Source organism: Rhineura floridana, chromosome 11 (genome assembly GCF_030035675.1).
Source record: "Rhineura floridana isolate rRhiFlo1 chromosome 11, rRhiFlo1.hap2, whole genome shotgun sequence".
Taxonomy (NCBI): Eukaryota; Metazoa; Chordata; class Lepidosauria; order Squamata; family Rhineuridae; genus Rhineura; species Rhineura floridana.
In genome coordinates, this window is record NC_084490.1 from 42049557 (window position 1) to 42077541 (window position 27985).

Below are 27985 nucleotides of genomic sequence, written 5' to 3' on the forward strand. Positions count from 1 at the left end.
CCCCTGCAGGACTTACCATTCACCTCCTGGATCTCCAGTTCGGGAGAAGCCAAGTAGTATTTATCACACAGGAGCTTGGCCATGTCGTAAGCATCTGTAGAAGGAAAATACACCCAACGTTTCAGGTTATTGCAGGAGCCAGGCATGCTGCCTTCCTTGAGTGAGGTCAGTTTTGGGCACTCCCAAGTAATAAAACAGAATTAAAGGCAGTGTGAGCTGCTCTGCTTCTGCCTCTTTGCCAGTGAAGATCTGGCCTCCTTTCCCTGCTCCAATTTCTACATTTCCCTTAGAACTGCTGTTTAGGAACAGTCAACCGAGCCAGAGGCAGCTATGAATTGAACAGCCTGGCTTTGGTCGTCTGTGCTCTGGTAACCTCCAGGTTAGACTACTGCAATGCGTTGTACGTGGAGCTGCCTTTGAAGATGGTTTGGAAACTACAGCTAGTGCAGAATGCAGAAGTTAGATGGTTAACTGGAACAAGAAGGCATGGACATATAATGCTGGTTCTGGCCTGACAGTACTAGCTGCCAATTGTTTTCAGGCCCAACTCAAAGTGCTGGCTTTGACCTTTAAAGCTCTACACTGCTTGGGACCACTCTACCTAAAAGACTGCTTTTCCCCATAAAAACCTGCCAAGATCCTGAGATGATCATCTGAAGCCCTTCTCTACAAGCAACCACCAAGGGAGGTCCAGAGGGCGGCAACAAGAGAGCGGGGGTCTCTTTCTCTATAGCAGCCCCCCATTTATGGAATACTCTCCCCAAGGTGGCCCATCTGACACTTGTCTTATCATTTCAGCTTTTTGTTTTTCCAGGCACTTGGGCAGCACCAATGATATCTAATTTTAATATATGTAATTATATCACTGTATCTTTTACTTGGTTGTAAAATCACTTTGGGACGTTTTAGTGGGAAGTGATATATAAAACTTGCAAAGTAAGTCTCCAGCTTGCACTGCTGCCCAAGAAGGGACTGTGAGGTGTCCTTCCTGTATCAGCATACAGGCAGAAAGAGGCTTGATTACACAGGTACCCTCATTAAGTAGGAAACGAGTAAATAAGCCCCTTGACATTTCCATTATAAAAGCTACTCTGCTGGATAAGGCCAAAGGTTTATCTGGCCCAGCATCTTGTTTCCAACGATGGCAAGCCAAATAATCCAGGGAAACCCACAAGCAGAGCAGATAAGCAACAGCCCTTCCCTGTCATTTCATCCTCAAGCAGTTGGGATTCAGAGGTATGCTGCCTCTGAATCTGGAGGTTCCATTTTGCTATTGGCTTACAACCATGGATCAAGCTTGTCTCCATAGACTTTCAGTGTCAGTGGCCACCACCACATCTGTGGCAGTGAAGTCCTTATATTAACCCTTTAGTGTCCATCCCCCCCAAAATATTCCAGACATAGGAATGGGCAGCCATATCAAAACTCACAGACACACACATCCAGCAGCAGTGTGAGAAAGGCACAAACTGCTCCCCTCGCCCCAGCCGGCCAGATATCCTTAGTACTGATGCGTCAACAGAGCCCTTAATTTTGCTGGGTGCCTTTCATCCATCCTCTCTGATCTTAGACAAAATTGAGTGATGTAATGACTGAGAGCACAAAGGACACAGTGGGCGGGAACAGGAATAGAGAGATGCTGCTGAACAGACATGGATGTGCTAGAAGTCCACTGACCTCTGACCACATCCGAGACGTTGCAGTTGGGATCGATGCTGCCAATGTGCTTGGGGTGGGCTGGGTTGGTGCTGCCGTCAAAAATCAAGGCTGGAAGGAAAGGGAGACATCAACGACGGCAGAAAGGCAGAACACGGCACACGACAACGACATGCGGTTTGACAGGGCAGGCATGGGTAGATGCATCAGAAGGAGCGGTGGGGTGACTGCCCCACCCACAGCAGTTAATTTCAAGGTGGCGACATAGTCCAAGGAACTGCAAAAGCAGAAACCAGCACCCCAGGCTGGGAAGAAGGGCAGAGGGAGGAGGAGATGGGATGCCAAGGTGGCTGCAGGGACACTCACTGTGCTGGTTAATCAGCATACGGATGGAGATGCGGCTCAGGTAGAAGCGGTCTAGGAAGTACTGGATGTTCTGGTTGGAGACGGGGTCGTCCCCATAAGCCTCCTTGTACTCGATCACGCCCTGTGCCATGGTGGGGACCACATCGTTGTGCCGGTTACGGATCGTGACTAGGGCATTTGTGAACCTGGGAAGAGAGACAGGCCATCGGTGGGAGGAAAGGAAAGAAAGATCTCAAAAATGATAGGCAGATCTCCGGTCTGAGAGTGGAAGAATGCGCTTCTAACTGTCCTTGTGAGGCAAGGGTACGGGTCTCATGCTTTCCTCTGATGCACTCACAGAGGGTGGGGGTGTGTTCAAGGGAATGTCCGCTCACAGCAGAAAGAGGGGTGGATGGGCAACAATGGCCAATGGTCAGGGATGATAGGAATTGTCATCTAGCAACATCTGGAAGGCATCACACTGGCAACCCCTGTGGCATAGCATGGCACCTTTCCCAAGCATGCACTGCTAGGGCTGCAGCTCAAGGCTAGAGCCCTCTTTAACGACCGTAAGTGCAGTTAGAAGGGAACGCTGAGCAGGAAAGCCGGGGCTGGAGAAAAGCTAGCCACCCCCCCACACGCTATTCACTGAGACTCAGCAACCAAAGATGCATAGCAAGGACTGGGTGGCGCAATGGTCCTCAGGCTCAGGAAGCTGCCATGGGTGGTCTCCCACAGGGCTGACCTCTGAAGCCAACAGCTAAGGTTGCAGCTCAGGCAGTCCTAGTCAAGAGTCACTCACGGGTCACTCCAACAGCACCACCTACGGCTGGTCCAGAAGAAGCAATTAAGCCATCTTCCCCGGCACACACTTCTTTTTTTCAGTCTGAGGGACACATGGTCAACCTTCTGGGGGCCGCACGCCAGTGACAGGCAGGGCCAGAGGCAAAAGTAGGCAGAGCAACAGATGTGACTCTTTCTCTTTGCACAGCAGGCTACGTTCCAGCCCCAGAGAAGTCAGAAGCTCCCACGCATTCCCCTCTCCATTCAGGCAAGCCAGAGGCATTATCACAATTCAGGGACACACTCCAGCTAGGCAAAAGCACTCAAAGAGAGCACAGAGCAGGGCTGGGAAGGCATGGGAAGAAGGGTCATGGCCTGAGCAGGGGGCATTGCCTGGGGAGAGCCCTGAAAGTGGGAAAGAGAGACCTGGAGGCAGTGGGGGGCTGTTGACTCCATGCCAGAGGGGCAGTGGAATCTGCTCCAGGTTGGAGTCCAAACTTTCAGGTGCTTCAGCCCTTGAAAGTTCAGACTCAACCCCAGAGCAGATTCTACTGCCCCACTGACATGGAGCCACCACTGCCTGGAAAGCTGCTTTGGCCCATGCGCTGAGGTTTCCCACCTCTGTTTTAGAGGGTTTTTCAAAGCTTGACCTCCGGAGCACCAACAATGCCATTCACTTCCAAACAGAGTCCAAGGGAAGCGTCATATGGGACTTTCCCCAGTACTTTAAAAAGTACTCAGATGTAGGAACAGACCAGGCCACAAAGCCAAGTATTGCATGAACTCCACACAAGAATGGTCCATTATCAACTTTCTCCATGCAGGAAAGGTGTTGCCTGAGAAGCGACTCTGCAAGACACGTTGAGCTAGGATTCTTCTATGGATTGTGCTCAACAGTTCCTCCCCAAACCCCAAAACTCACTGTCCCAATGTTCCTTGGTCCTCAGGGTCCTTATCCAGGAACACCATGATGTCCAGCAAGCTCTGCACATACCTGAAGGAAGAAAGAGAGAAATAAGAGAGGGAATCACTGATGCTCTAAAATCTCTTGGAGAGAAAAAAAGTTCATAAAGGCCTGTCTGCGGCCAGCAGGGACTGGGCCCGTTCCCCCTTGCAGATGCTGCCTGAAGAACCAGCTATTAGGTGAAAAGATATGGAAGAGCGAGTCAATCAGCAGCCACCCGCTATGGCTGCTACCCCCAGCTTGGGACTGGACTCTGACTTTTCACCAGGGTTCATCTGAGGAAGACCTGAAAAGATGTGCGTATCAGCATGGAGCCCCATCTGCATTTAGAACAGTATCACACCACTTTACAGTCACAGCTTCCCTTAAAGAATCCTGGGAACTGTAGTTTGTTAAGAATGCTGAGAGTTGTTAGGAGACCCCTATTCACTTCAAAGAGCTACAATTCCAAGAGATCCCTGGGAAGAGGGATTGACTGTTAAACCACTCTGGGAATTGTAGCTCTTTGAGGGGAATTGTTGTTGTTATGTGCCCTCAAGTCGATTACGACTTATGGTGACCCTATGAATCAGTGACCTTCAAGAGCATCTGTCATGAACCACCCTGTTCAGATCTTGTAAGTTCAGGTCTGTGGCTTCCTTTATGGAATCAATCCATCTCTTCTTTGGCCTTCCTCGTTTTCTACTTCCTTCTGTTTTTTCCAGTATTATTGTCTTTTCTAGTGAATCATGTCTTCTCATGATGTGTCCAAAGTAGGATAACCTCAGTTTCATCATTTTAGCTTCTAGTGACAGTTCTGGTTTAATTTGTTCTCACACCCAATTATTTGTCTTTTTCACAGTTCATGGTATGCGCAAACTCTCCTCCAACACCACATTTCAAATGAGTTTATGTTTCCCTTATCCGCTTTTTTCACTGTCCAACTTTCACATCCATACATGGAGATCAGGAATACCATGGTCTGAATGATCCTGACTTTGGTGTTCAGTGATACATCTTTGCATTTGAGGACCTTTTCTAGTTCTCCCACAGCTGCCCCCCCCCAATCCTAGCCTTCTTCTGATTTCTTGACTATTGTCTCCATTTTGGTTAATGACTGTACCAAGGTACTGATAATGCTTGACAAGTTCAATGTCCTCATTGTCAACTTTAAAGTTACATAAATCTTCTGTTGTCATTACTTTAGTCTTCTTGACCTTCATAAACTACACTTCCCAGGATTCTGTGCATGCACATGCACTCTCCTTTTACACCTCTCCTTTTGTTTATGATCTGTGGTAAATTAAAAGGAATTTTTCAGACAAAAGGGTGAGCGAGGGATGGATGGATGGATATTGAGAGAAGGCTGACAAAGGGTAAGCCAACTATATATCCACAGGGATCTGCTAGCAACAGGTTGCATCGCGGAAGTTTTTAAAATGCAACCTTCCAAATGCCTGTGGAATGCCCTCCTTGATGAGGTGTGTCTGTCTCCCTCATTATTAACTTTTAGGGGGTACATAAACACATTCCTGTTCACCCAGGTATTTGACAGCTGAAAGATACTGTTCCCGGCAACCATGAAGTGAACAGATGTGAGGTCTGGGACTGTTTTCAAGTGTTTTAAATATGCTTTTATTTTCATTGCATTGTTTTGCTACTTCCGCTTGCAGCCTTGGGCTCCTTTGGGAGAAGGGCAGGCTGGAAATTCAACAAATAAATAAAATATTGGTTTCCAAGTTTCCCGCATAAAGTAGAGTTTCATATTTAGGATTTTAAATATTGCATGTTTTTCACTGAATGGCAAATGCCACTGCTTTCAGAGTTCCAAACCCTTTATGAAATAAGCTGAACTGGAGTGTGTGTGCACCTTTATGTGTTCATGAGCTTGTGAACACTGTGCACGCAAGAGGAAACAAAAGAGGGATTAAGAGAGCGATGCGGAAGTTAACAGTGTTAGCAGGTGGGAAGGTAATGGGATCCTTGGCTACTTAAAAAAACCCTATTGATATTGTGGCCTTCTTGCTTTTGCATTCTCACACTCCTTTAAGTTGTGGGCCCTTCGGATGAAAATGTTATGACTTTCCCTGAGCCCAAAGGACAGCACATGCTATAAATATACGCTTGTGCCTTGTGCTGCCTTCTTCACAGCCTCCACTGCCACATGGTAGGTGTGACTGTGTGCACTAATCAGTGTTCCGTTGGCCATGGAGCGAGACTTGCACCACTTGTGCTCTAGGCTTCGTCTGGTTTGTTTCATAGTTCAACTCCCCAGAATACCAAAGAGCCACTCGGGCTCGATCGTGGCAACCACCCATTTCATCTTGCCATTCCATAGCGAGACTAGGGCTCTGTTGAAAAATCCCCCAGAGCATTCAGGAACACATCAGGTTCCATCAGTCTCTGAGGGCAAGCCATCCAAATGGGCCCACCACCCTTACCCCATATGTGCCTGTCATCCCTTCCCACTCGCCCACCACCACCTCCACCTGGCCTGTAGTAGCAGATGAGGGGGCACGTTATTTATTTCTTCCCAAATACACTTTTATATAACAACGCTGCTTTAGTTCCTCAGCCCTTGCTATATCCACCAGGGTTACAGGCAAGCCTCACCCCCCTGTGCCTCTTTGTATCCTTTCTAAAGATCACAGCTATGGGTTTGCTTCCTTAACCTGCTGCTGTAACTCTGAGGTAATTTCACTGCCACAGGTTGATACTGTTTCACAACCCTTGCTTATTTTTACCAGTCTTTACATATATTGCAATAGCTGACCAACTAATCAGGCGTGTTTTGAACCAAAGTGATTTATTAAATAACAGATCTGAGTATGAACAAGAATACTTTGTGTTCAGGTTCTTAAGTGTGTGGTTACAAATAAATGTTCTTCTAAATGAAGCACTCTCATTAAATTGCTCAATTAACACCAATATGACCTAACTACCCACACTACACACTCTTCCCACCCTCTCTCTTCAAAAATCAAGCCCTTTCTCTTTATAAACTCTTTCCTATCTACTGTTCACCTGCCAACTACTGAAATACAAAACTCTCAACCCCCATTTACTCAGCCAATCGCAAACCAGCCTATCCTAACATTCTGTCTCACTCATTCCCCCTCCCAAATCTCACCACTTACTTTATTCATTCTAACTCACCACATGAATGAAAGCACAACAGAATACCCAGATCGGCAGGGAAAAGGCAAAAAATCAAAAAGAAAAGAAAGCAATTTTTTTTTTAAAAAAATTAAAAATATATAATACAAACACAGACAACATTTGAAACTACAAATGTGGAACATCACATCACTCACTTCAGCATTTTGCTCTGTGGAACAGGCACTCTTACAGGTGCCACATAGTACTCATTCAGCATTTGAAAGAAATTGCTCTTTTAGTGTGGCAGCACCTCCTCTTCGGAACTCCCCGCCGATTGACATCAGGCAGGTGCTTTTGCTATATTCCTTTTGGAACCTGCTTGAAACTTTTCTGTTTAGGCAAGCCTTTCCAGACACATAGATTTGATCTCTTGGAATCTTTTAATTAGTAGCTGTTTTAATTGTTTTAAATATGTTTTGATTACCTATTTTAACTGTTTTATTGGTAATTCTAATGTTTTGGTAAACCACTTAGAGGTCTTTACATTCAAGCAGTATATAAATTTTGTTAAACTAGGGGCTGCCGCCCTTGTTTGCTTTCGCCAACATTGGCTACCATCACCAAACTCCCCACCACCACTCCCCAACCTCAACTCCCCCCATGGTAGACCTTCCCCTTCCACCTCCTGCAACTGCTAAGCCCTTCCCTCCCACAGGCCTAGATAAGCCCCCTCCCTGTTATCCCTTAAACCCCACCCTCCATGGGTTGCCAAAGTGAGGGGGAGCACCATACACCTGCAGGCTGCAAAGGGTCAACAGCCAACCAATCCTACAGAAGGAGGTGCCAACAAGGAAACTGGCAGGCTTCAAAGCCAGCTTGAGCAGTAGGTGGGGGAGGGGAGGGACAACATACAGCCCCCCCGCTTTGCGACAATGAACTTGGCCTCTTTGCTCTGCAGCAGGAACTGTGTTGTGCATTTCCTATGCTGTGTTTCTCCGGCAGCTGTCAAGGGATGTTAAGAGCAGGGAGATCCGGAGCGAAACAAACAAACCAGCTGCCTTGTCATGTGCTCTCTCAAAGTAGGGCAAAGTTCACGCAGGCGGCTTAAACAGCTACATCAATGTCTCCTTCCATCCTCCCCATCTGCCCTGTTCATCTTTTGAATGCCAGTAAACCCAAATCTAGCAAGGATGACACTTTCAGACCAAGGCTACCTGCTAACGGAACCCATAAAGAAAAAGGATAAAAAATAGAGGACAAACAAGGAAGGTATTCCTTAAAGATGTTGGCAAACATTCGAACCAGAAGCCTTTTTCTTCTCCCAGCCTATTAGATCCGCCAGGCGACATACTACAAATTCCAGATAGGGAGCCACATTAGTCTGTTACAGCAAGAAAACAAAACACACAGAGAGAGTCTCGTGGCACCTTAAAGCAGCCTTCACCAATCCAGTGCCCCTCCAGATGTTTTGGACTACAACTCCCATCAGCCCCAGCCATATAGATGGTTCGCAGTTGACTCCCTCATCGCTTTTCCAAGGAGGGATTTATCAGACCCTGCTGGTGTTCCAGTACGCTGCTGGTGGTCTGCCAAGCATTCTGATAACATTCCCAGGAGTCCACCCTGATCCAGTTGTGGGTCTGAACGGCCAGCTATCACATTGTCCATTGGTGTGGACTGGAGACCAGGCCGTACATCCCTTGGGAGTTTATGGAGCGGCAAGACAATCCCACCAATTATAACCCTGTCCCAAACATCTGGAGGGCACCAAGCTGACAAAGAGTACCTTAGAGGCTAACAGACTGGTTGTGGCATATGCTTTCATGCCCTTTCGCCAGCCTCTTTGCTTGTTTATTTTTTAGATGCATACCCCAGGTTTCAACCATCAGGTGGTTGAAAGCAGCTGACATGTTCAAATGAAATCTAAAGTACTTCTCACATGCCAACCCCTCTGCATCTCCATCCAGGCACATTTCCACTACATAAACTCATCCCTCCCCAATGTCTTATGACCTGTCCTTCCCCCACCATTTTTCTAAATCAGGGAAGAAAAACACATCATTATCATCTCTGCTCTAAATCAAACACTCTCCTAGAACCCCAAACAGCCACTCCCCTTACAGCAGAGATGGGCAAGCTGGTGGCCTCCAGATGTTGTCGAACTCCAACCCCCATCAGCCCCAGCCAGCACAGCCAATGGTCCAGGATGATGGGACTTGTAGTCCAGCAACATCCGCAGGCCCACAGGGCCCCCTTCCCTGCCTTAAGCCATTCCAACCTCTCCTCTTCCACTTTCTTGTTCCTCTCACAAGGGAACTTCCTGACCACTGCAAAAAGAATCCACCCTCCTAACTCATCGCTGTCCAGCTGTGGCGCGCACACACAACCATCTCTTCAATTTACGAGAATGCAAATAGGCCCTGTGCTTTCAATGCAATAAAGAGTACCATGGCATCTGACTGGCCACGTAGTATAAGCTTTTGTGAACTGTAGGGCTCTCATAAAGTGTTATCACACAAAAGGGGGGGTAGAAAGGATTAGCTGGGTGGGAATGGGTTTGGGTCAGGAGATTACCAGTTCTAGCCCAGGTTGCATTCATCCCAAATTTCTGTGGAGTATGAATTTGCTTTCAGTACCCCTCAAACAAAAGCCTCTGTTTGTCAACCCTGAGTAATTGTCAGTGAAACCCACCCTTAAAGGGTGGGCACACCTACCTTGTCCCTATACCAGGAACGGGAGAAACCTCTGGCCCTCCAGATGTTGTTGGACCACAGCTCCCATCTTCCCTGGACCCATACTGGCTGGGGTTGACAGGAGTTGAAGTCCAACAACATCTGGGGGCCCACAGATTCCCATCCCTGACCTACACAGTGCTGTTAGCACAGTAAGAGTGGGACCATTGTTTTTATGTCTGCATGCGCACATGCGCGCGTGCACACACACTCACACAGTCTAGAAACACACATTCATAAACAGCGGGACACAATCGCCCATTAAATGTAAGAGGTATAGTCTCTGCTTCTTTTTTAATCCATGTGTGTGCGGGCATGAGAATATACACATACCAAAAGACACCACCTGAAGGATAACACTTTTCTCCTTAGGTTTTTGGATTCCAAGACCGTAATGCTACACACTTACCTGGGAGTAATCCCAGAGCTTGGAAAAGTTACTTTTTTTGATCTACAACTTTTGATCAGCCCACTCCAGTGACCATGCTGGCTGGGGCTAATGGGAGTTGTAGTTTAAAAACTAATTTTTCCAAGCTCTGAGTAACCTCATTGGACTCAATGGGACAATGCACAGACTTGCACTGTAAAAGAGCTCTGCAAGGACAGAAGTCTTCAGGCAACTGCTAAAAGGTGCTGGACATTGTGAGGCTGCCTTATAGCGAGTCAAGACTATCTGAAAATCTAGCACAGGAATTTCTACTCCAGGGTTGCAGAACCACTCGTGTTTGGCAGGCGGGATCAAAGTGGGCAAGCCTCTGCAGGCCACATTTGAAAGGTAGGTGGGGTCTCCCAGCTGTCAATCACCTGATGTCATATGAAATCAGGTGGATCTGATCCTGTGGGAAAGCAGCAGGGCTGGCATCCAGCATCAGATTTAAACAGCATCGAATGCAGGTGCTAAACTGTGCACTCCCACTTGTTCCTTGGTAGCCAAGGCTTGATCAGTCCCGTGCCTGATGTCATATGATGCTGGACGAATGACAGGGGAATGTGGCCAGCAAAAATGGACTGGCAGGCCAAATTGGGCAGCTTTGCCCATGGCTCAGAGGTTTCCCACTGCAGGTCTGCTCTGACTGACAAACATCTCTCTGGCATCTCAGGCAAAGAGAGTTCTTTCCCATCATCTGCTATTCTATGTCTTTTTAAGCCGGGGATCAAACCTGGGACCTTCTGCATGCAAAGTGACGTGCTCTACCACTAAGATATGGCCCTTTTCCTAAGGCAAGGATGGGGAATCCTATAGAAATTATTGGACCACACCACCCATCATCCTTGACCACTGGCCATGCTGGCTGAGGCTGATGGGAATTGGAGTCCAATAACATCTGGAGGGCACCAGGGTCCTCACCCCTCAAATAGATGATCCCCAAAATTCCCACTCCTCTCTACAGTTTGTACGGAATGGCACACATTTTAGCCAGTTTGCAGGTTCTGAAAGCAAAACAGGATTTGGCCCATTGGCAGGAGTGGTTCAATCTGCTATTCTCCAGCATATTGGTCCCAGGGTATGGCGAGACACATGAAGCCACCACTTTGCTAGAGCTAAGCAGGTCTAGGTGTGGTCAGTGCATGGATGGCTGACAGCCTGGGGAATGTATATGCACCGCCTTGGATTTTGTGATGAAAGAGAGGTGAGATCTAAATGTCATTAAAGTCATAAAAAATGGAGGGGAGGAACTCACCAACTCTGCACCAGCTGAACAGAAGGGGTGCTCAGTACGCGGTCTGGAAGAAGGTTGATTTCCTTCATGATGTTGGCCAGACGTACAGGAAGTTCTTGGCGGAGGAAAGTGAATGAGGTTTTCTCACAGGCATTGCTGGATCCTAAAAACAAAAACTCCCTGCCATTAGCTCATCTTGCATGTCCCCCGGGGGTGGGGGGTTACACCAGCTAATGGCCCCCCCAAGATCAGTACAGGAAAGTTAGTACATGTCGGTCTGTCATGTCAGGGACCGCATAATCCGAGGATAATGTTTTAGAATTCTAGCCTTAGAGACACAGCTCCTGGAATTAACATTGGCTCCAGGTAACCACAGCATATTACATCTACAGCATGCATGTGCACACAGGGACATGTGTATATATTATATCTTCCTTCGCTGCCTTCCTCACACATATGATGCCAAAGGTTATCATCTATGAAAGGTCAGGTTACCCTCTTAGTATTTAAGGAACCACAGGACTCTTGGTTGCTTCTACTATATAGAGTAAGGTATTGACCACAGAGTTACGTAGTGGCAGAAACAGCATCAGAGTCTGCTCTTGGAGAGCAAGTTGCTAGACCTCATGACTGTAGGGAACAACATGAAAAGGAAGGGGGGCAATTTCTTCTCAAGGCTTGGAAACCAAACGGGGGTTTAAGTAGTCAGCAGCAGGAGTTTCTTCCCCATTATGGCTGCCACTGAATCCCTTCACTCAAACCCTATTGCTCAGTTTCAGGGATGGAGCCTGGATTTCCAACATCTGTCATGTATCACCTCGGATTTCCACATGGTCCCCTACTCAATGGAAAAGAATCTAGAACAACCATTTCTTGGAGTGGGAAGCAAAAGAACAAAGAAAAAGAAATGAACAGTAGCAATTAACAGTGCAACCCTAACCATGTCTACTCAGAACTAAGTCTGACTGACTTCAATGGAGCTTACTCCCAGGTAAATTGGACTAGGACTGCCTGTCTCAATTCCTTACATGCAAACCACAGCCCAGTTCTGGAACCTGTTCACAGTGCCACAGCTCTGCCCTGAAATTCAAGAAGATTGTAAAACAACAAAACAAATCCCGGTTTATTTTACAAAGGTCCTAAAGCGCTTAGGAAAATTAGACACCACCATAATGTATCTAAGAGGGAGCACAGAAAAACACCTTTTAAAAAACAGTTTAATCCCAACAATTGTAGAGGATCCTGGAATTCACCTTATTGCCAAGTCTTAATTTTAGAAACCAGCCTGTACAGACGCAGCAGGCTTCTTTACAAGCAGGAGGGAGGTCTGCAGACAGTATGAACGTGATGACTTTGCTACTGAAGTAGCTGCAGAAGCCATTTACGTTGTTTGAAAAGGGAGAAGGCACCCAAGGCCGAGATCTTTCAAGGCTGAGCAAGCAGAGGGAAACAGAGCTGGAGAGTCAACAGAGGGGAGGGCACAGCCAGCAAGGCCTGCAGGAGAAGGGAGGCTGGGCCACCCTCAGCCAAACGAAATCCAAAGCCGCTTCCAGGTTTTCCTCACCATCCTTCCATCCAAACTCTCCACTAAAGTAAACCTGCACAGGCCAGACTGGGGGCAGGGGCGCTTGGCACCTATTGCAGATTTCCATTTGTCACCAACACCAGGCAAAGATCCTGGCGTTCTTTATTTAGCATCACTGTTTTGGAAGAACGCTAGACACAGTTTGGATAAAGCACTGCAGTAAAAGCGGGGTGGGGGGAGGGGGGAGGAGAGAGAGAGCACGTGGGACTAGGGGAGGTCCTTTCATCCCCTTTGACGCTGAGGATCCCCCAATCAGCACCAGTTGTCCTTCATACCCTTCAGAGGGCATCACAAACTCCCTCCGCCCAACATTTCAGCGATTCACAAGAGCAATTTGCATCTGCTTCAGCCATCAGGGATGTTTAAATCTTGTTTTTCCCCCATCCATCTTTGACTCCCTGCTTTCTGCTATTCAAAAAATGGGCGGAAGCAGGGAAGGAGGGAGGGAGGGGGGGGGATAGAGATTATTAACCCAGGTAGAGAAAAGTGCAGACCTTGGCAGAAAGGACATTGTGGGGAACTTGGTAACTCTGCCAATATTAGGACTGTGTTTGGCTCCCAATGTCATGGATAGAGGGACAATGCAATGCTGTCAGTTCAGATCTGGGTTATTTACCAGCATTAAAAATAAATGGCAAAGAGACACATTCCTATTGCACCAGCAAGTCAACTGATTTTGGGCAGGGGGCTGTACGCAGCCATTCCCTAGCTAATCCACATATATTTACCCCAGAGGAACCCCATCCCTTCACTTCCCATCTCCAAGGTTGTGTAGTGAGAACTATTTATTTACAGAACGTTAAACGGAGCCTTCCGCAGCTCACAAAGCTCTCAGTATCGTGGCTATGGATTAGCAGGAAGGGCACATGCATTATATACCACAGGAAGTATTTATGTGCAGAAATGGGAACCATGCAAGCCCTTTTAGGAGTTGCACATTCATCTAGGATATAAGACATACTTCCTTATGGAAGCACACTCTGTGTCTTGTAGAAGCACAGAGATCAGGCTGAAGTATTTGGCAATGGAGGGGGGGAGTTAAAGGTATTATGGGAGCATGTAAGAGGAAGAGATTGATGGGGGTGTATGGGAGATGAAGAAGAGCGCAGTCCAGTAAATCAGCTGGGTTAAGTTAACTGCTTTGAGGAAAGTTGGATGGGTGGGCACACACACGCTTGTAAGAATATTTATCTACTTATATAACCTTTCAAACAAAGTGTGTGCCTTACTACTGAGCTATGTCCCCGTTTACTCTCTCTCACGCACAGAGAGTTCAGGCCATGGAACATTCCTCCACAGACAAATAGGGAACACTTGTTTGGTGAGCCAGAGTATAATGCCACTTGGTATATTTACCCAGAAGACAGGGGAATCTAAGGACATTTCTCTGTTCAACTGATTACACTGAATAGTTAAGGCACGGTGTGGCCAACCCATCTAACCTGTAAACAAGTTCCAGAGAGGGAGCTGTCTCATCGGTCACTGGACTTCTCTTGCATAACTAAGTTTTGCAGAAATGTCAAAACCTCTCGCTGTTCATGACTACCTGTTTCCAGTTTCCTTCTCCCTCCACCCCCACATGAAGTATAAACATGATCTACCAACTAAGGCTGGCTAGCACTCCACACATCCCCTGAAGCAGACTCGAATCCACAATATATCTGTCAGTCTGCAATTTGGGATGCACTCTTACCTGGCGGTCAATTCCATTCAGCTGTTAAGTCTGTAAAGACACCACAGGGACTTCTGGGGAGGAGGTGTTTTTTTTAAAAAAGGACCAACTTTGGTGAATCCCAGACAAAGATTCTGGGATCAGTTTACCCAGGTTAGGGAGGCGAAGGGAGAAGAGGGCATTTAATCCAGTTTAGTTTTGAGCTGGGAAAAAACTGGCCAGTTCTTGCTTTATTTTATCTACCATGTATATTATTCCACCTTTCTACATAAACCACCCAAGGGAGCTAATTGTTTTATTTAATTAAAAAATGCACTCCAGCTGTAATTTTACACACGTTTAGCAAGGAGTAAGTCCCCCTGCGCTCAACGGGGCTTACATCCAAGTGGTCAGTAAAGGAATGCACTGCAAAAACTTTTTCGTTTTGTTAACAGTTTAAAAATCAATAATAAACCCAATAAAGCAGATACAATCAATCAAAATACCCGGTGCGAGTGCGACCACATTTATGGATTGACACATTTATTGATTTATTGTTGTTTTGGGCCAACCGTGTCCCCTCCCCGCTGCATATTTGCTCACGGGAGGAAGGACTGCAAACCCCATGACTTTGTGGGGCTGCTTCTCTGCCTGCCGGCCTGCCTGCCCACCCTCCTCCCTTCTCCCTTCTCCCTCCTCTCCCTTCCACGCACCGAAGTCGAGGAACTGCTTCATGGAAAGCGGCGACGGCGAGAACTTGCTAAAGTGTTCGATGTACTTGGGAGCCCCGGCCAGCGCCGACTGGCCCTTCATCAAACACCGCAGGAGACGCATCGCGGCGGCACTGGGACTGCCAGGCCCGGGCAAAGCACTCTCGGGTCTCCCTCGACGAGCAGCTTCGCGCTGACCGGGACCCTCCGGCGGCCAAGCGAGCTACTGGCAACGGTGCTGGCAGAGCTGGACTCCGAAGGCACCACCCCTTGCCCGATCCTAGCCAATCCCCGGCAAAGCCCGCCCGCTCCTGGCCAATCCCCGGCAAAGCCCACCCGCTCTGACAGCAGCAGCCCAATCGCGAATGAAAAACAAGACATTGTCACCCAATGGGAAGACGCTTGCACCACGTGGCAAGGAGATGGCAGGGAAGAGGTGGTTCAGTGACTCGATACGCCCATGTAACGCCTTCTTTTCTGCTGCACTATGTTATTGTGACTGTTGTTGCCGCTGCTTCTATTACTTTATAACACAATAATAACAATAACATGTTACTACTGCTGATAGTAGCAGTAGCTGTTGTTATTGTGGTCTGCATGTGCACGGACACTTTACAGAGAAATGTAAAAAAAGCGTATTCCCCCAGGAATTGAAATGGTGGGAGTGTTGAGTAACTTTTCAGAGCAGCAAGAGCTGAAGGGCGAGTCCCTGCGCCCTTGTTGTATGTGGGCTCACCATAGAGAAAAATAAAAAACGGTTCACAAGTATGACCAGCCATTCCACTTGATTTAACTGACGTTTTAATTAAAATTGTGGTATATTTGCATCCTTTCTCTCTGCTTTTTCTCCATTGTTGTTATATACCTTCAAGTCGATTATGACTTATGGCCACCCTATAGGCCATAGGATCGCCATAAGTCGTAATCGACTTGAAGGCACATAACAACAACAAATGAATCAGCGACCTCCAATAGCATCTGTTGTAAACCACCATGTTCAGATCTTCAGGTCTGTGGCTTCCTTTATGGAATCAATCCATCTCTTCTTTGGCCTTCCTCTTTTTCTACTCCCTCCTGTTTTTCCCAGCATTATTGTCTTTTCTAAGTGAATCATGTATTCTCATTGTGTGTCCAAAGTATGATAACCTCAGTTTCATCATTTTAGCCTCTAGTGCTAGTACTGGTTTAATTTGTTCTAACACCCAATTATTTCTCTTTTTCACGGTCCATCGTATGCACAAAGCTCTTCTCCAACACCACATTTCAAATGAGTTGTCTTATGTCCATACCATACATTTAAAGCACATCCAGTGCACATTTAAAGCACCTGACTACCCCCAAAGAATCTTGGGAACTGTGGTTTTCCTTTCACTTAGCTACAATTCCTAGCACCGTTAAACTAGAGTTCCCAGGATTTTTGGGGGGAAGTCATATGATTTAAAAGTGTGTTGGATTGCTTTAAATGTGTGGTGTGGAATTCAGCCACAGTTTCCAGTCGTTTATTGTACATGTGATGCTTCTGCTCCTTCCACTGACATTGAAAGATTGGGGGGGGGAGGCTTCAGCAAGATGCCCTCAGTGGGGATCCCCTTCCTACTTGGACCCACCACCTCCTTGCTGCTGCCACCATAACTCATTCACTTGCCTCCTCAGTGCTGAGAAGGAGAAGAGTGGAAGCCACTGCTCCCTTTCCTTGTTCTTAAGAGATGAGGAACCTGCACCCCTGCACATGTTTGCTGAACTACATCTTCCATCATCCCTGGCTATTAGTCATGCTGGCTGAGGCTGATGGGAGTTGGAGTCCAACAACATTTGAAGGGCCACAGGTTACCTCAGCCTTGTTATAACTGTTGCGTGCCTGGAACAGGTGACCACACAGCAACAGCAATGCAGAGGAGAAGGAGCCCAGCAAAGCCAGGGGACTATGTGGATCAGCAGTGCCCCTCCCCGCTATGGTGTGGATCTTGGCAGGCAGGTGCCCAAGCATACCAACCCCTGGTCCTTTCAGTAAATAGGCTTATTACTTCTTTCACATGATCAGCTGATGGTTCCCCCCCCCCGAGCATAACTATTCTTTACAATTTAATTTATTATAGACATTGCTAAACCAGCCTTCAGTCAAATTCAGTGGGACCTTTAATGTTCTTTTCCTCAATGAAAAAGAATGTGCAGCTGTAGCAGTTGGGTTTGCAAGCAGCCAGAGATGACCTTGTTAATTCAGGGGATGCAGCAGCAACGTTTGGGATGAAATAAGTTTTCTTTTCAACTAGAAAATGACAACACTGTATCTGACTTGACTGGGGGAAGGGGAGTGCATAGAATTCAGAGGATGTGTGCATCCCCTAGCCAGTGGTACACAACTAAGTGTAGGAAACTCCCTGAAAAGACAGATCACGGCCCCAAGGACCTGACAATCATTCTCAGTTTTGACAATAGGGAAAACAATGTTGGGGTGCGCTCCAGACATTTTGAACTACAGCTCCCATCAGTCCCACCTGCCTGGGGCTGATAGTAGTCAAAAATGTTTGGAGGGCACAAGGTTGGTGAAAGCTGCTTTAGCTTTTTGAGGAAGGATTTGAAGGAAGAGAGAGGCAGTAGTGCAGGTAGGCCATTTTAGACTCTGGACTTCATGGTGTTATGGGAGTGGAGGGGGGACCTCTTTAAATTGTAAGGTGTATTAATTTATTTAAAATGTAGTAAGCCAGCACAGGTGTGCTTGGGAGCTCTCCTGCTCATTCCGTTGAGTGGGCCCTGCATGTTTGCCCCAAAGTCCTACCCTGGCACCACCACTAGAGAGAGGTATGAGACCATGTGATATTCAAGAAGGGAGTTCCCAGTCATAAGGGGCAGCAAGGAAGAACAGGTGTTCATTGGCTACCATGGAAACTAAGCAGGCTATTGCTCCATCTATTGGTCCATCTCGCTCAGTATTGTCTACACTGACCGGCAGCTGCTCTCCATGGGTTCAGATAAGGGGCATTCCCAGCCATACCTGGAGATGCCGGGGATTGAACTTGGAACCTTCTGCATGCAAAGCAGATGCTCTACCTCTGAGCTACAGCCGTTCCTTTAGGAGGAAGATTGCACCATCCTTCATCCACTTGTTAGAAAGCAGATTTATCTATTTATTTACTTTTTTACTGGCCTGCATTTCCATGCTACTAGCCTCTTAGCAGGCTAGATAATTGTGCAGGCTGGTTATTTTTGAGGGCTTATTTACAAGGCTTGACAAGAGTTCCATCTCTGTCAGAAATTTCCTCCCCAAGGAAATGCATCTCAGATCCCAGCTTTGCTACTGATAGCAAGAGACACTTGCTGATGCACCTGGGAAGGACAAGAATCTTATACATTACTTACTGCATGCATTTAAAACGTTTCTGTGCTGCTTCTCACAGCAGCTTCCAAAATGAAATGCTACACTAATGAATGATTAATAATTACAATTTAATAAAAGTTACTGCTGAGTAAACATCACTGGCAGCTAGTGGCTTCAAGTCAGAGGAGCAGTGGAATCTGCTCTTGAGTTTTAGTCCGAATTTTCCAGGAGTTGTCCAAGATGATTCAGCACCAGCTGCCACTGGTAAATACATACATGGCTGTACGTATGTCATGTAAGTTGTGAATCACAAGAATACCCATTCACTGATGCCAGGAGAAATTTTCTTAGGTGGTGGCAACACCTGCAATCAGGACTGCATTTCCAAAGGTGGAGAATTTCATTTTTTGTGTGTTTGTTGGTGTTCTTCTTACTTTGCTTCTTTCCTGTGTTGCTACTGTTTCTACAGAGAATCTAACCTAGAAAATTATATTTCTCTCATTATTCATCCTAGAAATCTGTGAAGTTTATTTTTATTAATTTTAAAGCCTTTTTATTGGTCAATATCATAGGACAGTGAAGACAGCCTTTTCTGTTTCAAACTGGAGGTTATGTTCTAAATCTATTTTGGGTACATTAACAGTCGAATCTGAAACTGCAGTTTGATGTCAGATCAGACTGATTACGTTGCTACTTAAGCAGTTAATTTGAAATGGAAATGGACTGCCTTCAAGTTGATCCCGACTTATGGCGACCCTATGAATAGGCTTTTCATGGTAAGCTGTGTTCAGAGGGGGTTTACCATTGCCTCCCTCGGAGGTTAGTCCTCCCCAGCTGGCTAGGGCCTGCTCAGCTTGCCACAGCTGCACAAGCCAGCTCCTTCCTTGTCCACAACTGCCAGCTGGGGGGGAGCAACTGGGCTTCTTGGGACTATGCAGCTTGCCCACGGCTGCACAGGTGGCAAGGCATGTAACCCCTGAGCCACTCCCTGTGGGGGTGATCTTTAGCTGGCCCTTGATACCCAGGAGACACAAGCAGGGATTTGAACTCAGAAACTCTGGACTCCCAGCCAGGCTCCCCTCCCCACTGTGCTATACCAGCTGTTGGAAAAACAGACTTGGCCTGTCCAAGATAGAATCATAGAATAGTAGAGATGCATGTGTTCAGCCTGCTATGATTAAACCACTCCACTTAAGGAAGGGTGGACATGGTTAATTAAAAACATAGAGCACACCTAGAAATTTGCTAGAATATATTTACCTCCCACTGTTTTATCTTGTGCAAACCATTCCTCATGTCCATTGGAGACTATTCTGCAGAATAGTTAGTGCCATTATTACACAATTGTTTGCAGAGTTTTTTTTAATGTAAATTATGCCAAGTGTTGCTGTACTTCACATATTCACAGAAAGAGAAGCAAAAGAAAATGATTTACTATAGGAAACTTTACTAAAACTGCAAAGTAAATTAAACATATTTAAAGTGACTATCTGAACTGTATCAACTGTCTTAATATTGTTGCTTCCTCCCTGCTAAAACAAGATCAGCACACCACATTTTATTTATTTATTTATTATTTGATTTATATCCCACCCTTCCTCCCAGCAGGAACCCAGGACAGCAAACGAAATGCTAAAAACACTTTAAAACATCATAAAAACAGACCTTAAAATACATTAAAACAAACGTTAAAGCATTTTTTAAAAAAGCTTTAAAAACATCTTTTTAAAAAGGGTTAAAAACATATTAAAAAACATGTCTTGTTTCTGTTCTTTGGTCTGATTGCAGGTGTTGCCACCACTCACCATATGGTCAGAGGCACGTTACCAATTTCTTCCAAGTTATATAGGAAGTAGACTGTGAAAGACCAACACAAATTATGTTTGCATTTTGACAACTTTGTAGGGCAGTACAATATCTCAGAGAGGAGGCCAGGTCTCCTGCTCGCCTGGTGCATTCACTATAGCTGCCCAATTTCCCTGCTTTTTAAAGTTTGATAGAAATATCTGTGGGCTATAGGTATGTTATTAAACTGCAACGTTTTTTTGCCTGTTAGTGAATTTCTCTGCTTTTTAATCCGGGGCGTAAGAAAAGGGATCCTATGCAAGTTTGCTGAGAATGGATTGATCGTTTGCATGCTTTTTTAGTTCAACAGGATTTACTCCCCTGCAATCATGCTTAGGATAGTTGAAACTGACAATGGGGAAGGCATGGAGGAGGGCTGGAGTGGGCAGAGGAGAAGGAAGAAAGAGGGGAGGGAAGGAAGAAGGGAGGAAGAGGTGAGGGAAGAGGGGAAGGAGGAGAAGGGAAGGAGAGGATAGAGATGGAAGGGAAAAGGCAGGCCTGATCATTTGCATGCTTATTGAGTTCAATGGGATTTACTCCTGTGCAATCATGCTTAGGATAGGTAAAGCTGACCATGGTGGAGGAGGAGAAGGGGGGAGGGGAAGGATGGGGAGTGGGAAGGAGGTGGGAGGGGATTGCTAGGAGAGGCCCTATTCCCCTCACAGAGCTACAATCCCCAGAAGAGGGGCTGTCGCTCGAGCTGTCAGGGGACTAGGAGTCTCCTAACAACTCTCAGCACCCTTCACAAATTATACTTCCCAGCATTCTTCAGGGGAAGCCATGACTGTCTAAAGTGAAATAAATGTCTGGTGTGGGTCTGGCCACCTGATTAGCCAAGCCAAACAGCTGTGAGTCTGGCTTTCAGAACACTGATAGTTGGTTCATACTGAGCATGCCCGTGCTTATCATTGACTCCAATGTTAATTTCTTAATTAAAAATCAGCCAGGCATTTTTATACTGCAGAGGATGAAGTTCAGAGTATGGGGCAAGGTCAGAAATAGGATTACAGGTACTCTGTGAACATGGCTGATTTTTAATTAATTTCAACAAATTATGATAGAAAAAAGTTCAACAGGGGTCTGGTTTTTTTTTGTTTTACATTTTGAACTCTCAATTCTCTCTGAATACTTTGTGTATCACTATGAAAACTTAAGCAAGCACTTCTGAGTTCAGGACTATAAGGTTTGTAAGGTTTTGTTTTGAAATGAGTTTATGGGAAGCAGCAGAATGGAATGGAGGGTATTTTCAATTTAACATTACAGAATATGAAAAATCCATGCTGACTATAGTATACAGCCCACTCTTGTGGCTGTAGTTATTTAACTCAATCGAGCCTACACCCAGGTAGGAGGGGTTAGGATTATGAAAGAGTAAACTCTTTAAGTTGTATTTCAAAAGCCCAGGGGGGACGTTTTGGCAAGTCTGAGCAGCAGAAAACGTAGTGCCATATCAGAAAAGAGAGACTAATTTATGTGTTAACAGCAAAAAGATGGAAGGGCATTATTGTGGGTGCTGCATGCGAGTCTGTGCCTGTCTGGCAACTCTTCCGTTACCATTCTGCATCTCTCCACCAACAGGACCCACCTTCTGGTTGAGAAGCAGCTTCCCAACACCTATCATGGGCCAGATGAAATTCAGCAGCAGGCCGGATCTAGCCCATGACCAGGAGTTCCCTACTCCTGGCATTAAACAGCTCAGCAGATCCCATCCTTCTTTGAAAGCATAAACAAACATCAGAGGCTGAAGTGAGTTCAGGGATTCTAATTCATTAAATTCAAATAAAAACATGAAGTTGCAAGTTAGAAATCAGAGTCTTTTTTTTATTCATAAAATAACCACTCAAGCTTATTTACAACCAAGGCACAATGATTCAAGACCTCCAGTACCATAGTGATAAATTCCAGTGAGCAACAAATATATATATATATATATATGTATATACATATAGCTATTGTTAAGTACATTCTTAATAATTTAATATACAACTGGATGTTGAGGGCAGTGGGCAGATTTGGTGTGGTCATTTTCTCCAGGACTTGAGTGCATATTAACATAAACCTCATTTCCTTCCCTGTGACATGCAGAACATTTGGAGGTTTGCTCCCTTTTTAGAGGATCTTTTCCACGGTCCAAATCAGCCCTGATTCCAGCCCAATTTCTGCAGCATACATTGGTGCCAGCCACATTTATAAAACGGAGAGGAATTGTGACTGATTTAACAGATGCATGACCAGAAATCAAGACCGTCGGTCAACACTTTGGATGTTTAGATATGAAACCTGAAAGTGGAAATGCCCCTTTTATAAAGATCCACAATCCAACTCCAGCTTCTCCGAGTCAGACATGGCCAAGGGCTGTTTGAAATTAAACAATGTGGACTGAACTGTCCTATGCACACAGAAGCAGTTGACCCCAAACCCACCCCTTTCTGATGCGGAGTGTGGAATACATGAGGATAAGTTTTCTTCAACATTCAAAAGGGCAGCCAGGAAGTGTGTGAGAGGGGGGGAGGCAAGCCTTGCTTCCACTGAAATACAGACTGCCCCCCCACTCCATCCATCCCATTCTGCTTTCCCAGGCACTGCTTAATGTCTGGAAACAGGAGCTGCCAGGCTTTTACCCCTGCATGTTCTTTTCACTCTCTGACCTGAATGCTCATTCCCCACCACCCATCCTCACATCCCCAGACGTGGGGAACCGTTGGTCAGTTTTGAAAGAAAATCACACTCCTTTATTATGAACTCACATATTTCACTGAGGAACGCTGATACTGAAAACAGATTCCAGGGCTGATTGTTAGCTTACAGTAAGTCCTAACTGAAAAATCTTAAATCCTTTTAGCTGAAGAGCATCAGTGCCAGGCATCCTTGAGCAGGTGCCAGGGCCCCAGCAGGGCCTACTGATGCTTGTTCCAGATCTCTTCTTTATTTAAAAGAAATCTGCTCTTGTGCTGAGAGCTGCTCTAGGTGGCTGGGTCTAGCTGCTATCTACATTTCACATATCACTCTTGACATAATGTTGCTCTGGGGCACTGTGAGATATTAAACTAATGGCTAGACCCAGCTACCTGTCATTATTTGGAGCACTGTTGCCACCAAGTACATCAGAACAGGGAACCCTCGGCCTGCAGGCCCAGTTTGGCCCACAAGACTGTTCCCTCAAACATACAGCCATCTGCCCCCACCCCTGATATTATGTGATGTCAGATGTGAGGACGACAGAGATGTACCTGCCAATGAACTATCATGAACCCTAAAGTGTACTCTTGATTGTTCATTGGCAAAGGATGCTTCCTGTCACTGCCAATTAGCTGGTACATGCCGACTTCAACCCAAAGGGATCCGTTGTTCTATTGATGATGCACCATAGCGCAGCCAACCTCTGCTTAAAGCAGGGCTTGAAATCAGCATTGATAAGCTGATAGGTGCTGTCTCCATGCCTGCTGTAACTCCATAGCACAGCCAATCCCTGTTGAAAGCAGGGCTTGACATCAGCCCCAATTAGCTGATCAGCAGTAACTTCAAGCCCTGCTTGGATCTCCCTTTGCAACATGGCTTGAACTCAAGCCACACTACAAAAGAAAAATGGGTTATCTGAAGCCATGGTAACATCAGGTGATTGACAGATGAGCGGCCCTGCCCACCTGTCTAAGTGGCTTGCTGGGAGAAGACAAAACCAGGATCTGGCTGGCTGGCAAAGGTGCCCCACCCATGAGGTAAGTCAACCAGGGCTTGCTGATAGAGGAGGGAACCCACCAAAGGGCGCTTTCCCCATGGCCTCCTCAGAAAGTGCAGAAAGTGGCTTTCACATCTTTTTATAATTCTGCCCCCTCCCTACATTTCAAGCCCAGAAGTCTCCTTTGTGCTACTTAAGAAGCTGGACCACAGTAGTAGTAAAACCACCCTCCTTCCCTCCAAAGAATGATGGAGGAGGTACAAGAAATACACAGTGACTAAAATGATCAGTAGTATGAGCTCCAGTGGCAATACATCCAGTGTTTATAGCAATATGGGGTTGGGGAGGTGGGCAATTGAGGTCATAGCAGGGGGACTGAAGTCTATTCATCCTTCTCTCCAAGGAATGCTTAGTCTAGGGGTGTTCACACATTACATACAATGTGTGTACAATCTACATCCATCCAAAGCTGAGCAATATGTTCATACAGTTATTCACATGTAACACTCTGCCACTGTACTCTTTCACACAAATGCTTATACATATATAGAGATGGCTTGTCTCTGTGTTCAGTGTAATGTGTGAACCAGTCTTCCACAAAAAGCCGGGGAGGAGAGGGGGGAGAAAAAGAATTAAGAGAGATGGCTGTAATCTCAATCAAAGGGCAAAGGAAAGAATGTAGAATTCCCTGGTGCATCAGTGACTAAAAGCGAACAAGCAAATATATAAAAGGAAAAACAAAAGAGTGAGCATCTGAGGTATTAGTGAAAAGTACAAACAACCTGGCTTGTACACATCTGCATTAGCAAGTGACCTCACGCAATGGCACAAATGGTTGCCCTTGCACAAGGATAGGTGTTCACAAGCAAGCGGCCTTGCACAAGTGTCTGAAGGGCAGGCGTGCAAGACGTTTAGTTCAACATACATTTCTGATATATGAGCTGGTGCACTTGAGTGCCAACGAAAATCCAAAGAGCCATAGACAAACAGTTTCTAGACAACCAGTGACTGTACGCAACTCTGCAAGAAAGCATGGCTTTATACAAGTAGGCATACTACAGTGGCTTTGTAAGGCTGTCATATTAAAAAAAAACAGAGAGGCACATGGAGGGCAAGGGCCATAGCCCAGTGGTAGAGCACAGGCCTTGCATGCAGAAGGTCCACAGTTCAATCTCTGGCACCTCCAGGACAGAGGTGAGAAAGACCCATCTCTGAAACGCTAGGCAGCCTCTGCCAGTCAGTGTAGACAATACTGAGCTACATGGACCAATGGTTTGTCTCAATATAAGGCAGCTTCCTATGTTCTCATGTGTTTTGCAACAAAGCGATAGTTTGCATGAGAGTTGGCCAGAGAAGCCCAGGGAACAGTCTGAAGGCGCATGACATGGTCCTGCTGCCAAGTTGGTTTGGCTCTGTAAGCTGCCAGAATGGGAGGCTGCCCGAGAGCCATTCAGAAATTGCTCTAAGCTCTCTGGAGGGATAGTCAAGTATAAATGTAATAAATAACAATCTTGTGAATTACAACTGTGTCTGTGAAACCAAAGCTGTGTGAGTGGGGAGTCTTTGTGTTTCAGTCACTAAGATAACTGCCTATGCACCATCTCCTCGTTGGGTACATGTGTCCAGTATGAAGTTAAGCTGATTTTTGCACCTGTCCCCTCTTACAGAAATGCTATTTCAAGGGCCCTGGCAGTAGTGGAGAGGGAAAAGAAGAGTCTATCACTGTATGTGAAAAAACTGTCCCTTTGTGCCTCGCTTTTCACAAATGCCTAGCACAGGGATGGGGAAACTCAAGCCCAGAGGCCAAAATGCAGCCCTTCAGGCCTTTCTATCTAACCCTTGGGGACTCTCACCAGGCCACATGCCTCACCAGTCCTGCTTTGCACCCTCCTGGCTGGAATGTGTCCTAGAACTGTGATGATGCCTCTTACTTGCCCAAATGGAGGACGGCGAAATGGGTCTGCATGGTATATGCACGTACAAGCCACTGACATTTGCATGACCAGAATACAGCTTGATGTATAAAGAATCATCCATTGCCCCGCCCACATTTTGCCTGTGGCCTTGCCCATCACTGGCACGTGGCCCCCCAAAAGCTGCCCACCAGGTAATGTGGCCTTCAGGCTGAAAAAGCTTCTGCACTCCTGGCCTAGCAGGTCCAACTTGCAAGGACCATTTCCTCCTTACGAATCACAGTGTCTGGAGAAAGCTTTGGGTCATCGCCATCATATAACTTAGGCTTAAATAACAGTTCCCTCTTTTTTTTTTTTGGTCCAGCGCTATATACAGAAGAAAGCAAAGCAGCCGGTGAGCGAGCGTAGAGGGGTGGGTGGGAAGAGGAAGGGAGGCAGGCGTCAGTAGTATCTCCCTGTCTCCTGCCAGTTTGTCACCCACTGCTTCTTGTGCTTTGAAGGCAAGAAGCCACCGGCCGGCTGATAGCGCTCCTCCTGACGGATCCGAATAGCATGGTACTTGGGCATGATTCGGTAGTAGCGGGTTCGCTTGAAGAAGTTGCACTACGCAGGGAGAGCAGGAAAAAAAAGACGTTAGCGGGAGGGCACATATGACACTTCAACCAAAGTTGGGAATTTGAGCAAGGGAACGATTCAGGGAGTGGAGGCAGGACAAAAAGGAAGCAAGAGAAGGAAGAGGGGAAAGTAGTTAAGAGGGCCAGTTCATCGGACCATTTTTCCTTTGGTGGTTGAAAGATGGTCCAGCTAAGGTAAGGCTCAATGTCAGTTCAAGGACTGAGAAACTAGGGTATGGCTCATGGCCCAGCTACCCATCACTAGCTGGAATCCTGCATTTGTTGGCAATTGATTGGCAAAGAAAATACGTTTTGAGGACTAGCCACGTAGATAAAGCACATAAATACTTGCCCCACTCAGAAGGCCAACAAGCCTGAACTCACTAGTGGGGTCTAGAAAAATTGCTTGACCCTCCTGAACACCCCAAACATAATTTTTGGATTTTCAAGGTGTTCATATTGATTGCCCAGAACGTTTTGAAGGGCTTTTTGAGTATCTGATATGAACAGTTGCTGCTCTCACTTCCCCGCTACCCTTCCCCAAGCCACACACACACACACAAAAAAGTGGGGGGAAGCCTTACCTAGGGGCAGGGTTGTCATGCAGCAGAGATCTCTAGCAATGTTGGAGTGGCCCTCTGTAGCCTTCTCTTTGGTGGCAAATGCTGTATGCAGCATCAGTTCTTGCCAGGGATCATGGGATTTGTAGTCAAGTCCCATGATGCCCTGCAGGAACAGATGCTCATCTCCTGAGTTGGGGTAGTCCTCACCCACATGCATCTCCAAGGAAGACATTTGCAGCTTGTGGGAAAAGTGGCCAGGAAGCAGCATCCACAGAAGACAAAAGGAACATTCCTGATTTCCTGCACCTTTCCCATCCTGAACATCAACATTCTCACCATGTCATTTTTTTGAGGGGCAGCCAACAAATGGTGACTCAGAAACCAAGAGGGCAACCTCCTTTGCTTCACATTTTTCTAATTCTTTATGTTGTCCTTCAGGGGTGGCGTGGTGAAGGGAGATTTGATTAAATGGCTTAATGTTGGCTTTGGTGCAGAGCTTGGAAAAGTTACTTTTTTGAACTACAACGCCCATCAGCCCAATCCAGTGGTCATGCTGGCTGGGGCTGATGGGAGTTGTAGTTCAAAAAAGTAACTTTTCCAAGCTCTGGTTTGGTGTCGTAAAATGTTCCATGGACCTTTGACACCTCCCTGATTTTGCCACACAACTATCTGTGCGTGTATAAAACAACTCAAAATATGCAGCGGTGATGTCTGCCAATTGGCACATACATTAGAGTATTCACAAAACTGATCACCGTGCCAACATCAACCCACGCTGGCTTTGCCATCTCCGCATCACCTCAGAATGGTCGCTTGGATTGGCCCACTGAATAGGAAGAATGAGAGTAAAAAGAGAAAGGAAAGACCCTTATCACAACAGTAGGTGCCATCTC

General features: G+C 46.3%; 2 protein-coding genes across 6 annotated transcripts in view; both read right to left on the reverse strand.

Moving 5' to 3' along the window:
• PDK2 (pyruvate dehydrogenase kinase 2) overlaps positions 1-15411 on the reverse strand; it is a 30914-nt gene extending 15503 nt beyond the window's left edge. For 2 of the 3 annotated variants that reach the window (XM_061592224.1, XM_061592223.1), the window contains exons 1-6: positions 15169-15411; positions 11241-11382; positions 3707-3778; positions 2023-2207; positions 1678-1767; positions 17-94 (exon numbers count right to left, since the gene is read on the reverse strand). In XM_061592224.1, the coding sequence (XP_061448208.1) occupies positions 17-94; positions 1678-1767; positions 2023-2207; positions 3707-3778; positions 11241-11382; positions 15169-15289 (688 nt within the window). In that variant the 5' untranslated portion in view covers positions 15290-15411. Of the gene's footprint in view, positions 1-16; positions 95-1677; positions 1768-2022; positions 2208-3706; positions 3779-11240; positions 11383-12472; positions 12593-15168 lie in introns of those variants that run through there. The other variant, XM_061592225.1, reaches the window with a different exon arrangement.
• A 6732-nt stretch (positions 15412-22143) lies between these two features.
• Positions 22144-27985, reverse strand: part of ITGA3 (integrin subunit alpha 3) — a 123535-nt gene continuing 117693 nt past the window's right edge. For 2 of the 3 annotated variants that reach the window (XM_061588972.1, XM_061588973.1), the window contains exon 27: positions 22144-26518. In XM_061588972.1, coding sequence (XP_061444956.1) covers positions 26357-26518 — 162 coding nt within the window. In that variant the 3' untranslated portion in view covers positions 22144-26356. The remainder of the gene's footprint in view (positions 26519-27985) is intronic. The other variant, XM_061588974.1, reaches the window with a different exon arrangement.